The sequence below is a fragment of the Saimiri boliviensis genome, chromosome 13 (assembly GCF_048565385.1).
Source record: "Saimiri boliviensis isolate mSaiBol1 chromosome 13, mSaiBol1.pri, whole genome shotgun sequence".
NCBI lineage: Eukaryota > Metazoa > Chordata > Mammalia > Primates > Cebidae > Saimiri > Saimiri boliviensis.
This window is the reverse complement of record NC_133461.1, coordinates 90939919-90953001: the sequence shown is the minus strand read 5'-3', so window position 1 is coordinate 90953001 and position 13083 is coordinate 90939919. Positions and strand designations below refer to the sequence as shown.

Sequence of the window (13083 nt, the reverse complement as noted above, 5' to 3'; positions counted from 1 at the left end):
CCACTAACAAGTATGTTAATATATGAATGAGATATAACTCTTTTACCTGTTGAAAAACATCCGTCCCCTCATCATAGTCCACCATACTGAAGAAGAGCTTGTTACAGAAAGCAGATGAGTAGCGCCAGGAGTTTGCCAGTATTTGATATTCTTCATTAGCTTGCCTGATAAGAATAATGGAGCATAGTGAAACACATCAGTATTAAAGCATCTATAAAGCAATTAATAAAACAGACAACTCTAGGGCAAACACTGGCCAGCTGCTGTATAGATTACGAGTGAAGTATACTTTTTAAAATACAGTTTTAATGATTATAAAAAAGTATTCTCTGGTGTGAAAATTATATAAAATTCAAATTTTGATGTTCACAAATACAGCTTTATCGCAACACAATCACATTTACTCATTTACATATTGCTTATGGTTGTTGCTATTATGATAAAAGGGCAAAGTTGAGTAGTTGTAACAATAAAACAGCAACTATATGTATCAAAAAGTCTAGCGCTTTAAATAAAAATTTTTGCCAACTTTTACTCTGGAGAATAAAAACATTTTGCAGCATTCCTATACACTTAAATTAAATCTTCCAATAATGTTTAGTAAAACGCAAAGACCAATTTTTAAGAATATTTGCAATTTAGCTTAACAGAAAAACAAAATTCATAAGAAGTTTTAAAATTATAAATACAGTTATACTGCACTTTATATATTCATTCCGTTTATCTAAAAATGCATTTACGTTCAAACCAAAATAAGCAAAGATTTCTCTTCGTAGCTAAACCAGATGCCACCAACAAATCCTTCTCTAAGATGATATTTTTTCTACTTTGAACACATTTTTATTAGATATTTTGCTAATTTTCCAGATGATAAAACTTTATATTTAGATGTAGGAAGAGAGAAGAAACAGAAAAATGGCATTTATAGGAGGATGTTAAGTACAGTAATAGAAATAAGAAGCAACAAGTTATTGCTGAGACACTTTTAAAAAATAAAATTTCTTCTTCCATACGGTTGACTGTTCTCTGGAGTTTCTCTCTTCCCTGTTCCCAAAATGAAAGTAAAGAAATAAAAAGGTACAATCTAACAATAACAAAAGGACTTGGGTAGAGTCAACAGCAGAAAAAATGATTTCCACAAATATCTGAAAAACAGCTGGTGAAAAGTTTTGAGGGAGGAAGTGAGACTCTCAAAGGAGATTACAGTGCAATAAGAATCTAGAGAACTATTAGCTACAGTAGTAGCAGAGTCTGGAGATTTAAAAAAAAAAACATGAAGCTAAAAATAGATGTCACAATTAAACTTCTTAATATTCAATAGTAGACCAAACTTCTGCCCCCTCCCCAACTAGTCCCAACATTAGCCTTCACCAAAAAAAAAAAAAAAAGACTTATATCTGAGGAGAATCTAATGTGATTTCTTAAAAATTTCCCAAAACGAACAGATGCTAAAAGAATTTAAAAAATTAAAATGAAAATGCAATTGTAACTAACATACTCAGAAAAAGTCAGAAAAGATATTCTATTTGTCAAGAATACAGTATTTGTGCAAGGTCTGAACTTTTACCATGCATATAACATAAGCTAACAAGCTAGCCTGTTACTGTTTCCTGGGTCAGAGAAAAGGGACTCTATTACTTCATTTTCGTTTGCATCAGTTATGCCCCAAGTCTCACAGGGTAACAGAAAGGGTTCTTCATAGACGCCTGTACGTAACAGGTGACTGTGTTATAGAAGAGAAACACTAGGTTTCAGGGAATTACTGTTTTTATGGTAAGTGATAATACGATGATGCTTTGTTCAGTGGGAGACATCTTACTCGTCAACGCTTGTCACTGCCCTGAGAATCTACCCAGGTCTAGTCAGGCCTTTGTATACTCGACAAACCTAGGGAGAACATAAACACTGCTTTGTTCAGTAGTATTCACAGAAGAAGAAAAGAAAAACAACATCATACAAAAAAGAAACAAAGAAAGTAAAAAAGAGAGCACTTATATACATTTCAAATATTACTGCTCAAACAAAACACCAACATTAGAAGACAAAGTCACACAAAATTCACAGAACAAAAAGGACATAGGTGGCATATACGAGGGAAGGAGAAGGACCTAGAGATATGACCCAGTAAGTCCTTTTTCAAACAGGTGTCGCAGAAATAGAAGACAGACAAAACAGAGAAAATCATATTTCTGGAAGCAATACAATTAAAGGAGATTAAATCTTCAAATTAAAATCATTTCCCAGTTCTGAATAAGAGGAATGAGAAAAGAACAATCTAGAGAAATACAGTGATATGGCAGAACACTATGGATAAAAAGGAGATCCTGAAAGTTTTCAGAGAAAAAAATTTCAACAAGGGCAAGCAATTAGATTGGGACTGGATTGCTCATTACCAACACTAGATAACAGCAAATAGAAGAATTCCTTCAGAATATTATTTTCTATTTAGAATTGCATATTAAGACAAATAATTAAGTTTGAAATAAACTTGTTGATGGAAATGTAAGCAATCTGAAATTTACTCCCACATTCTTAGAGAATTATCTTAAGATATGATTGATAGAAAAGGTAGTATGAACAAAAAACTAAGAAAACTTAGGACTATGATAGAGCACTGTAAGAGAGGGAAAAAAGGTAACTATAAATGTAGTGAGGTAGGGAAGGGAGAAGATGTAAAAAAGCTGTAGTCTGTGAAGCTATGATGCAACCAATATAATGTAGAACAGGAATTTAGACGTCAAGATGGAAAGATCCTACATAATTATTAGAATCATAAAGAGATAGAACATATTAAATCTATAGTAAGAAAACCATATTTATTTCCACAAACGGAAAAATAAAAACAAAAAAATGAACATAAAAGACAAGGTCCAAATAGGCAGCATATAAAAATGTATCATAATTTCAATCAACTGGTGATGAGAAAGATTATTTGAGTATATGCTTTTGAGTGGGTCAGGGGTTATAAACAATGGCACTATCGAAAAGGAATCATAATGATAACCTACTGCTTTGTCACTGATGCTGTTTATGCAGAAATAATGTAAATGCTGTTCATCCCCTTTTAACTTTCTAAATCAACCTATAAGCAGAGCACAGATAACAATAAACATGGTTACAGGATGGAATGGACATAAAATATAGGATAGCCAACAGAGTTTGGAAGGTAAAGAGAAGAGAAGAGGTTAAGGGGAAGAGTATGCTTGCTAATCTTCATATCACCAATTAATGAATCAAAAAAATCATCCAGAGTTAATGAACAAGAAACACAAAGATGTTATTTACGGTTACAATGATAAATGAAGAAATAAAAATCAGTAAAAGGGGAATTGAGTTACATCTTCACCTATCATAACAAGAATGTAAAGATCAAGTTTACTGTATAAAATGCTGTTACAAGAGTAACACTTAGAGATATTTCTTAAAAACAACACACACACACACACACACACACACACACACACACACACACAAAATGCACGAAGCAGTAACAGTAATCATCTCTGGCCTGTCCTACATGTGTGCAAACCAGATGAGTGCAAGGGCCTCCTTTGCAGTTCTTTTTTATAAACAAGGAGCACATAACATTGTTTTGATTAAAATATGTTTTAAGAGGGTTAAATATGAACTGTACTATAATCTGAAGACTTTTAGCATAACACAAATACTGAATACTAAAATAAAATTAAGAAAAATTTTAAAAAGAAAATGTGATAGAGTAATGAGGAGTCAAAGAACATGAATTTAATTTGCCTTCAAACTCTGTACTCTCTCTGACTCTACTTCTTCAGATTTGATTTCCCAATAACCAATCTGTAGATTCCAGCCTCCATTCCAAAATCCAAAAATGTTCCCCACTACCTAATAAAGATGATGAAAAGAATAAAAGTCAAAATCCTCCATTTATTAGCCACAACTTACATAATTTATGACTTTATAAAAATACCACACTCAAAGAGTCTGTGTTTCATGAACATACTTGTCCATTCTTGGCACATGCATTAAATACTTCACTTAGAATGTCATCTCTTCCTTCAGAATCTTGCTCTAAAACTGATCTCCTTCAGGAGTCACTTCAAATCTCTACATTTACAATACTTGTTGATGCAGCTGTTTGAAACAAAAATTCTCAGTGACTGTGTAGCACTACTGATTTTGTGCACAGCTGGTCTTACACATACTGGTTGTCCAATGCCTAGGATCTAGTATAGAAGTGGCATTTAATAAAGGTATAATGATGATGATAATGAGAAATATGCTTTCCTAACCAGTCACTGTATCATAAATACCCTAAAGCTAAGTTTACCACATTAAAGTTTCTCAATTCTAGAGAGTCTAAAACTCATTTAGTGAGATTTATGTCATTGATAATGTCTCTTTTAAGGCAAATTTCCTTTACTCTAGTTATGGTGTTGTGGGGAAGAAAAAAAGAAATTTTAAATCTGTGTACTATCACAAACATATGGTGTTTGTCAAAGGAAGAGTGTTCTTGACTCAAAGGTTGTAATGACTAAACCACCATGTGATAATCTTAGTAATGACAACTTCATAACAAATGTAGAATCCAGATCTTAATCTTCAGTGATATTTATAGTCAACATTTTCATATGTGCTGCAATAATAAAGTATACCTTACATTCTCTACCTTTAAGAGGTTAGAATACACATGCACTCTAGTACATAAATAAGGTATATATATTTATTTTAAACAGGTATCCAGATTGCAGGTGCTATATAGCATACAGAAAAGGATGAGATCATAGTGAGCTGGAACAGTTAGATGAAGTGTGAATGTAAAAAAAAAATTGGAAAATAATGGAGTTATGTCTGGAAGGGTCACACTTAGAACAAGTAAGAAGGGACAGGGAGAGAAAAGTAGGGTAACAGAAACAGTATAAACAAAGCCTACCCATCTGAAATGTGTACTATGTGTTCAAGTAATAGAATATAACCTTCAGATTAGAATAGAAAGACTGGAAGCAGTACAAAGATAAATAGGACCCAGCTTTTATTCTGTAAATAGTAAACAAGTATTTCTGAAAGAAGTGGATTATGCAAAACACAACATCAGAATGCTATACCTCCCAAAAGTATGTATGATATACTGGAGGAGAAAATGAAGGTTTGGAACCCACTTTCAATGTTACTATAATGGCCTGGTTGGGAAAACATATGAGGCTATTAAAATACTATAAAATGAAGATGTGACCTATTTCACACAAATTCTCCATTGCCACCTAGCAGGCCATAGCAGTCAGCAAAATACTCTAGACAATATACTTAGGAATAGCTCTGGCTAGAATAAAGGATTTCACAGGAGCCAAAGCAAATTACGTTTTCTTTACTCAAATACAATGCTTAGAGAAAATTTAATACTGACAAGGGAAATGGGGGCTTGCTTTTGCTGGGTGTAATTCAGTAGAAATAGGATCAGTAAACAGATCTGTATGTCATTAAAAATAAATAAATAAATGAGCCCAAGAAATATGTGTTATCTCTTCAGAGTATAAAAGTTCCATGAGGGAAAAAATGTGCCCCAATAACAAAGATCCTGTGCTTTCCCCATTATTCCTTCTGTGCCCTCCGTATTCCAACTTCGTAATGTTTAGTAGGGGTTAGAGAAAAACCTATCTAATGACAGATAAAAAAAAAACTCAGCAGATTCTTGCATATGTTTCTGTCAGTTTGGACTGATGAGCAAAATGCCATTATGAATGCGTATTAGCACACTTCTGACCTCACGACCAGTTAAAAATCACAAATACTCCAAGCACTTAACTAAAATAACTACATTTCCAAATCTATTAACTAAAAAATATTTTGTTTTGGTAGTTCATACTAATATTAAAGGCTATGAACATAGGGAATGCCGTGAATTCTAATACATACATATGCAGCCTGAAGAGGGCAGTCACGCTGCATCAAAAGGATCCAGAAAGGCTTAAGCAGTAACTGCAGGGCACTGTTCTGTTAAATGTGTTATACTAAAGCTTCTCCATATTTTATTATGGGGGAAAAAAATAACTTAATCTAACTGCTACAATTTTTTATCTTATAATGCTTTTTAAAAGGTTATGTAAAACTAAAAAGAACTATCTCATCTCTAGTTCTACATATTTAATATATTTCCCATGATGAATATAATTTTTAAAGGGATGTTTTCAGAAGGATAGCTTCTCTTTTTAGTGTTAATCAAACTTCTTAGAGCAGATTCATATGAAAATACCACTGTATATCTTTTATAGTTATATATGTAAAATGAATTGCACTTACATAAATAGCTATTAGTTATTCCAAAGTATGCCATAATAAAACCCTAAATAAAAAAAAAAGTTCTACAGTGATATAGATAGAACTGGAGTGAGCAGACTTACCTATTACTTAAGGCTCTGGTACCCTGAGAAGAAAAAATAACTGATAACACCCTCCACAAAGATTTTTAACAGAGGTGCTTTTCTGGTTGTGCTGTACAAACTCAGGGCCCAGTTGAATATAATGAAATATATTAAACAGACTCAAGGCCTCTAAAGAGCTGAGAAAACAACAGTTCACTACCATATTATAACTGACTGAATAATTCACTAGATGTAAGATAAGTCAAAGAGGCTGTATTTCTTAAAGCTGATTCCTGTGCATCCATTTTCTTCATCAGACCTAAGTAGATCTTTCCTTGGAAAATAATTCTAATATATGTAATCCAAATACGTATTTTAAAGCTGAAGTGTATATGAACATAAAATACATTGAATGGTATACAATATGCATACTTAGCGCTCAGTTTTTGAAAATCAAAGGAATTTTAGTACTCCTTTAAAAAAAAAAACCTAACAGTAACAGATAAATGCTTAAATGTGCTAGGTGCAGTGGCTCGCGCCTGTAATCCCAGCACTTTGGGAGGCCAAGGTGGGTGGATCACCTGAGGTTAGGAGTTCGAGACCAGCCTGGGCAACATGATGAGACCCTACGTCTAAAAAAAACAAAACAAAATAAAAATAAATAAATAAGTAAAATGCTTAAATGTGATATACCAAAAAAATTGTTATACAATGCAGTAAGGAAATCAATTCACACATTGTTCACTTAAGTTTTCTTAATGTATTAGTCCATTTTCATGCTTCTAATAAAGACATACCCAAGACAGGGTAATTTATAAAGAAAAGAGGTTTAACTGACGCACATTTCAGCATGGCTGGGGAAGCCTTAGAAATACGATCATGCCGGGAGGCAAAGGGGAAGCAAGGCACCTTCTTCACAAGGCAGCAGGAAGGAATGCCAATCAAAGAGAGAATAGCCCCTTATAAAGCCATCAGGTCTCATGAGAACTCACTATTATGAGAACAGCATGGGGGGAACTGCCCCCAAGATGCAATTACCTTCCACTGCGTCCCTCCCACAACACGTGGGGATTATGGGAACAAATCAAGATGAGATTTGTGTGGGACACAGCCAAACCATGTCATTTACACACTACATATGCATGATTATAATATGTATTTAATACTTGTACAACTAATGATAAAGAATAAATAAATGAATAAATGGGGGAATTAATTCAATGTTTTGAAGAGGTAAAACATACAGGCCATTGACTCAAGATACTTCAATCCATTAGGGTAACACTTAACATCTTAAATAATAAATACAAAACAACAAAGCAATGTAAACCTTGTTTATGATAACATGCCCAGGAACTGTGATACTCAACAAATATTTGTTAAACAAATTCATACATATATTGTAAAACCTGACAAGTCAAAATGAGGAAAGCATTAACTCACACCTGAAATCCTGCAGGATTTCCCAGAAAATCTATGCTTTAGCTTCATGTGGTAAAGAACAGAATACATGCCGACTTTAAAGACCTTTGTTGTAATGAATCAAAAAGGCAGATGCATGATTATAGAAATTGTGTCCCAAAAGATGGAGATTATGTCTTTTCTAGTCAACTGAAAGTATCGCCATCATTAGAAACATTCATGGAAGTTTTCTATGTGCCAGGAATCCTTTTATGTATTTATACTTATTTAATTTGTCTTCATTTTTTAACTTTTCTCATCAAACTTATTTTTAATAGACTATTTTTAGAGGAGTTGGTAGATTCTCAGCAAAACTGAATAAAAGGCAAAGAGATTCACATACTATTTTTAAGTAATTCTTGAACCACTGATTAACCAGTTAACTATTTGAGTATATGCTGTATATATTATACACAGAGATCTATCTTGTGATATTACAAAATTCCATTACTAACAACTTTTCTACCCAGTAATATTGTTCCAGGCATCTCTAATTTTATTAATGAACTGCCAGGTCACCATAGGAATGTCTTATGCTAAACACTGAAGGAATGTTCTTAGATTATTCTTTTCCCCCAGCTTTACTGAAGTATAATCAGTATATGAAAAAAACCCACACGATTAATGTCCTCAATGGGTAAAATTTGGTGAGTGTAAACATTTGTATACACTCATGTTACCTCCACCACAGTCAAGTTAATGAACATATCCATCACTTTCAAAAGTTTCCTGGTGTCTCTTTGTTTTGATTTTTGGCAAGGCCTTTAGATACATTTAAAATAACCTAACACTTTTAACATGACTTCCAAACAATGTAAAACTACTGTATCTCCTACTGTTATGATGTGGCCAAGTAGAAAGAACACAGATAACACAGGAATACAGAAAATCTGGACTTGTATACTGGCTTTCCATGTTATAATGTATAAATTTGAGAAAGTCACGTTTACTTTATTTTCACCTTTTTAGCATGACAATACTAGTAACTTCTAAGAATTGTCATGAGGTTAAAAACAGGAGGCATATCAAATTCTCTAGTAAATGGCAAAGCGTTATGCAAACCTCTAGGTGTCCAGCATCTAGCTTAAAATTCATTGAGTATTTGCATTTTCAGACCTTATTTCAAGTTACTTCCCCTATCACTCTCTGCAACAGACCCAATTTTTTTTTAATTTCCTTTGATAAACTAGGCTTACTCTTTTTTTTTGAGACAGTTTTGCTCTTGTTACCCAGGCAGGAGTGCAATGGTGCAATCTCGGCTCACCGCAACCTCCGCCTCCTGGGTTCAAGCAATTCTCCTGCCTCAGCCTTCCAATTAGCTGAGACTACAGGCGTGCGCCACCATGCCCAGCTAACTTTTGTATTTTTAGCAGAGACGGGGTTTCAACATGTTGACCAGGATGGTCTCAATCTCTTGACCACTAGGTTTACTCTTTACAGGATTTCTGTGAAATTCCTTTCTTCTTCTCAACCCGACTTTCCTACAGCTACAGAGCACACATGGCACACAATACATGACACACTCTGTATACAAGGCACATGTATGTCTAGTACATGGGGGCAGATAAACATGCCTCATGAATTCCTACTCTTCCTGTATATCTTAACACTTTAGTTATCACTCTCTTAAATAAATCTTTTTGAACACACAAATTAACAGAAAAGATCAGAGTCCTCTCATAAATCTCTGTACTTTTCCTACATGACATTTACAAAGATATGAGATAATGAGAGCAGCAGACAGGTCACATCCCCTAGGATCCAGCACAAGGCCTATACATAATGACCATTCAATAAAAATTGGTTGAAAACATATGCCAGTATCAATATGTTACCATACAAGTATCCAGTTCCATGGTAAAAAGCCACAAATGTATAAAATGAATTTCTTTTTGTCCCTAGTTTTATTTAAAATTCCTAAGGGGTGGGGGAAGCTTATTCTAAAGATCTGAAAAATTAAATAAAAACTAACATGAATATTAAATATATTACTTCTTGCCAGGAGAAAACATTTCAGAATTATTAAAAGGTTCTGTGTTGGGGGTCCCCAATACCATCACCAGGTTTGGTGATTCACTAAGAAGACTCAGAGGAATCAACACACGGTCACCTTCATGGTTGAGATTTACTATAGTGAAAGGATATGAAGCAAAATCAGCAGAGGGAAAAGGCACATGGTACAGTTTGAAGTGAACTAGATGAGCTTCCAACAGTGACTCCCTGTCAAGTCACATAGGATCAATTCTGTTGTGACACATGTAAAGTGTTGTATATCAGGGAAGATTCATTACAGAGTCAGTGCCCAAGAAGGCTGGTTATGTAGATGTCCTCTGTATAGCAGGTGACAGAATTCCAGACTCACACAAGGAAAGCAGGTGTTCAGCATTATTAACCACATGGTGAACAGTTCAGGGACAGTGAAGCACCCTTATCAGCTAAGGAATAGCAGAAAAATTCCCAAAATCCCAGTTCCCACATGGCAGGCAAGGGCCAAACGTGGGAACTCCCCTTTCTAAGGATAACAATCTCAGGCCTGCTATGTTCACTCTTCTGCATGGGTTCATCATAATCACTATCTTCTGATAAATAAAAAGAATATTACTTTGCTCATTGTACTATGGTGACAAAGACAACAACCTATCACAAGAAAGGACTATATCTGAAATAGTTTTACTTATATTGACTGGACTAAGTCATCCTCATGGGTTCAAAAAAACAAGGATTCCTATGCATCTAAGAAAGTATTTGAGGTCTAAGGTCTGAGACCATGAAAATTAGTAAATCTCACTTCATATGTTAAACGGCTAATATAAACTAAAATCATGGAAACAAAGGAAAAATGCTTAAAAAATAATATAAAAGTTAATTGTAATGTATGACTTTATTATAAATAGTTGTAGCTTTAGATATAAAAATGCAGAAAGGTTTATCTTTAATTTAAATGCTTAAGTGTAGCTATCAAGACTATACTTTTAAAAGTCATTTTTTCCTTTCAGTTGTAACCCATATAAATAAAGCATTTTTTGAGAAATAAAACACTGTTTTATACTGTATTTACTCCTGTAAATAACAAGGAAACTTTTCAATGAATTTTTCATCAATATGAAAAAATGCTCATACATTTCATGCAATAAAATCCTACTAAGCACACAGAAAGCCAAAGCACTGAGTATCATGTGATCAAGCATCAACACATGATCATCATCATTACTGTAATAGTATTATGATAGTTCGTCCTCAGCCAGGCACAGTGGCTGACGCCTATAATCCCAGAACTTTGGGAGGCCAAGGCAGATGAATAACTTGAGGTCGGGAGTTCAAGACTAGCCTGGCCATTAAATACAAAAATTAGCCAGGCATGGTGGCACATGTCTGTAATCCCAGCTACTCATGAGGCTGAGGCAGGGGAATCATTTGGGCCCAGAAGGCGGAAGTTGCAGTGCGCTGAGATCATGCTACTGCACTCCAGCCAGGGTGACAGAGTGAGACTCATGTAGAAAGGAAAGGAAAGGAAAGGAGAAAGGAGGGAGAAAAAGGAAAGGAAAGGAAAGAAAGAAAAATAGAGTGTCCTCAAAAAACTTTCTTATTTTTGGTCAGATTCCAATTTCTCCTACTAAGATTAAAATTGTCCCTGGAAAATTACTGAGTTCCTGCAGGATAATGATAACCAACAAAGAATTCCAAATTCCATGTTGTTCTACCAAAAGTATAAACAAAACTGCTAATGCCAATATAGTAACTGGGATTAAAAAAAAATCCTATGTAATATAAATGTACATGGAAGTGAAGAAACGAGTATCTACAACTTCAGTAATCTGTGCAAGAATAGGAAGTAAGGTGGAGACTGTAGGGGGGAAAAGGAGTAAGAGGGATCCTGGCAGACATGAAACACATGAGGGAAAATCACCCCAAGAAAGAGAGAATCTTAGCTGAATTGGGAAACAATGAGAGCAGGTCTACCACTTGGTGGGTAAGAACATCGGCTACCGCACAACATAAAGAAAGGGGCTCAGAAGTACACAGGAACAAACGTGACAGTCTTAAGAATGCCCCACTTTGTGGGGAGTGGCAACAACTTAGAAGAAGCAGACATGCATTAGCAGCTCGGATAAAGTGAAACAGAAAAACAAGTTATGGAAATTAAGGGACCTATGGAAACATAAATTATCTCAGAATCAGAATACACCACTGCAAGGAGGAGGAGAGAGGAAGAAAGAGAGAGAGGGGAGGAAGAAGCGAACTGGGGGCAGGGGAGGGGGGAGCAGGAGAAATATAAGCTTGCTGCACTCAACCTATTCCATTTTATGAGCAGAAAGGGCACTTGAACTAAGAAATCAGTAGGCCACCCAAAAGTCTAGCCATCACCACTCACATATGAACTATGGTTTCTGGTCTCGTCTAGGAAAGAAAAAACAAAACATTTTAAGAAGCAGCAAATGATCAATAGCATCTATGCAAGGCTACTAGAACAAGAAATCAGAAAGAATCAAAAATCTTCAACTGATGAAAAATTTCTCTAAAAACAAAATTATGAACAGAAACTAAACCAAAATACTCCAACCTAAAGTAAGTATCATTAAACCAGCAGTTGAAGACAGAAAATCTCAAATCAGAAATTAAACAACTAGAAATAGAAGGAAAAAAAACAAAAAGAGGTTACATGACAGTAAGACTCAGGAAACTGATATTTTTTTAAAAGTAAAACACAGAATCCATGCAGAAATGAAGTCTGTATTACAAAATCTTCAAAGAAAAATAGAGGTGACTGAAAATAAATAAAGAACATTAAGAATAGAATTAAAAGCAGGTAAAAGAGCAAAAACAAAATAAAAGTTTAAGAGGGAATGGGAGAGATTTTAAAGGATTAAACATATGGAGAATTAGAGTCCCTGAAGTAGAAAAACAAAACAATGAAACAAAACTGATATTTTAAACTACAATATAACATTTCTAAAATTAAAGTCTAAATGTACATATTGAAAGAGTTATTTGTGTGTCTGAAAAAGGCAACCCAGAATAGTCAACTCTAAGACATAGCATAGCAAAATTATCAGCCTTCAGTGAAAAAATGTTAAATATACTTTGGCCCACAAGGCAAAAATACATCATATTCAAAGTAAGAAAATTAGATTGGCATCAGTATCTCAACAGCACCAAATAAAATTTCCTGGGAATATGTAAACAGACTACAAACCATTTTTCCTGCAGTGAAAGAAAAACAGCTATTTCTTCAGACTTGACCCCAAAAAGAAAGCCCAACACCTTACTGAACTCTTTAGGTACTGAA

The 13083-nt window shown here is 34.4% G+C and overlaps 1 protein-coding gene across 6 annotated transcripts in view; it reads right to left on the bottom strand.

Moving 5' to 3' along the window:
• Positions 1-13083, bottom strand: part of TUSC3 (tumor suppressor candidate 3) — a 208936-nt gene that overhangs the window by 115360 nt on the left and 80493 nt on the right. For all 6 annotated transcript variants that reach the window (XR_012513225.1, XM_039461087.2, XM_003935553.4 and 3 more), the window contains exon 3: positions 47-164. Coding sequence is in view for 5 of the 6 variants with exons in the window: in XM_039461087.2 (XP_039317021.1) it covers positions 47-164 (118 nt within the window). In the remaining variant the exon portion in view is untranslated. The remainder of the gene's footprint in view (positions 1-46; positions 165-13083) is intronic.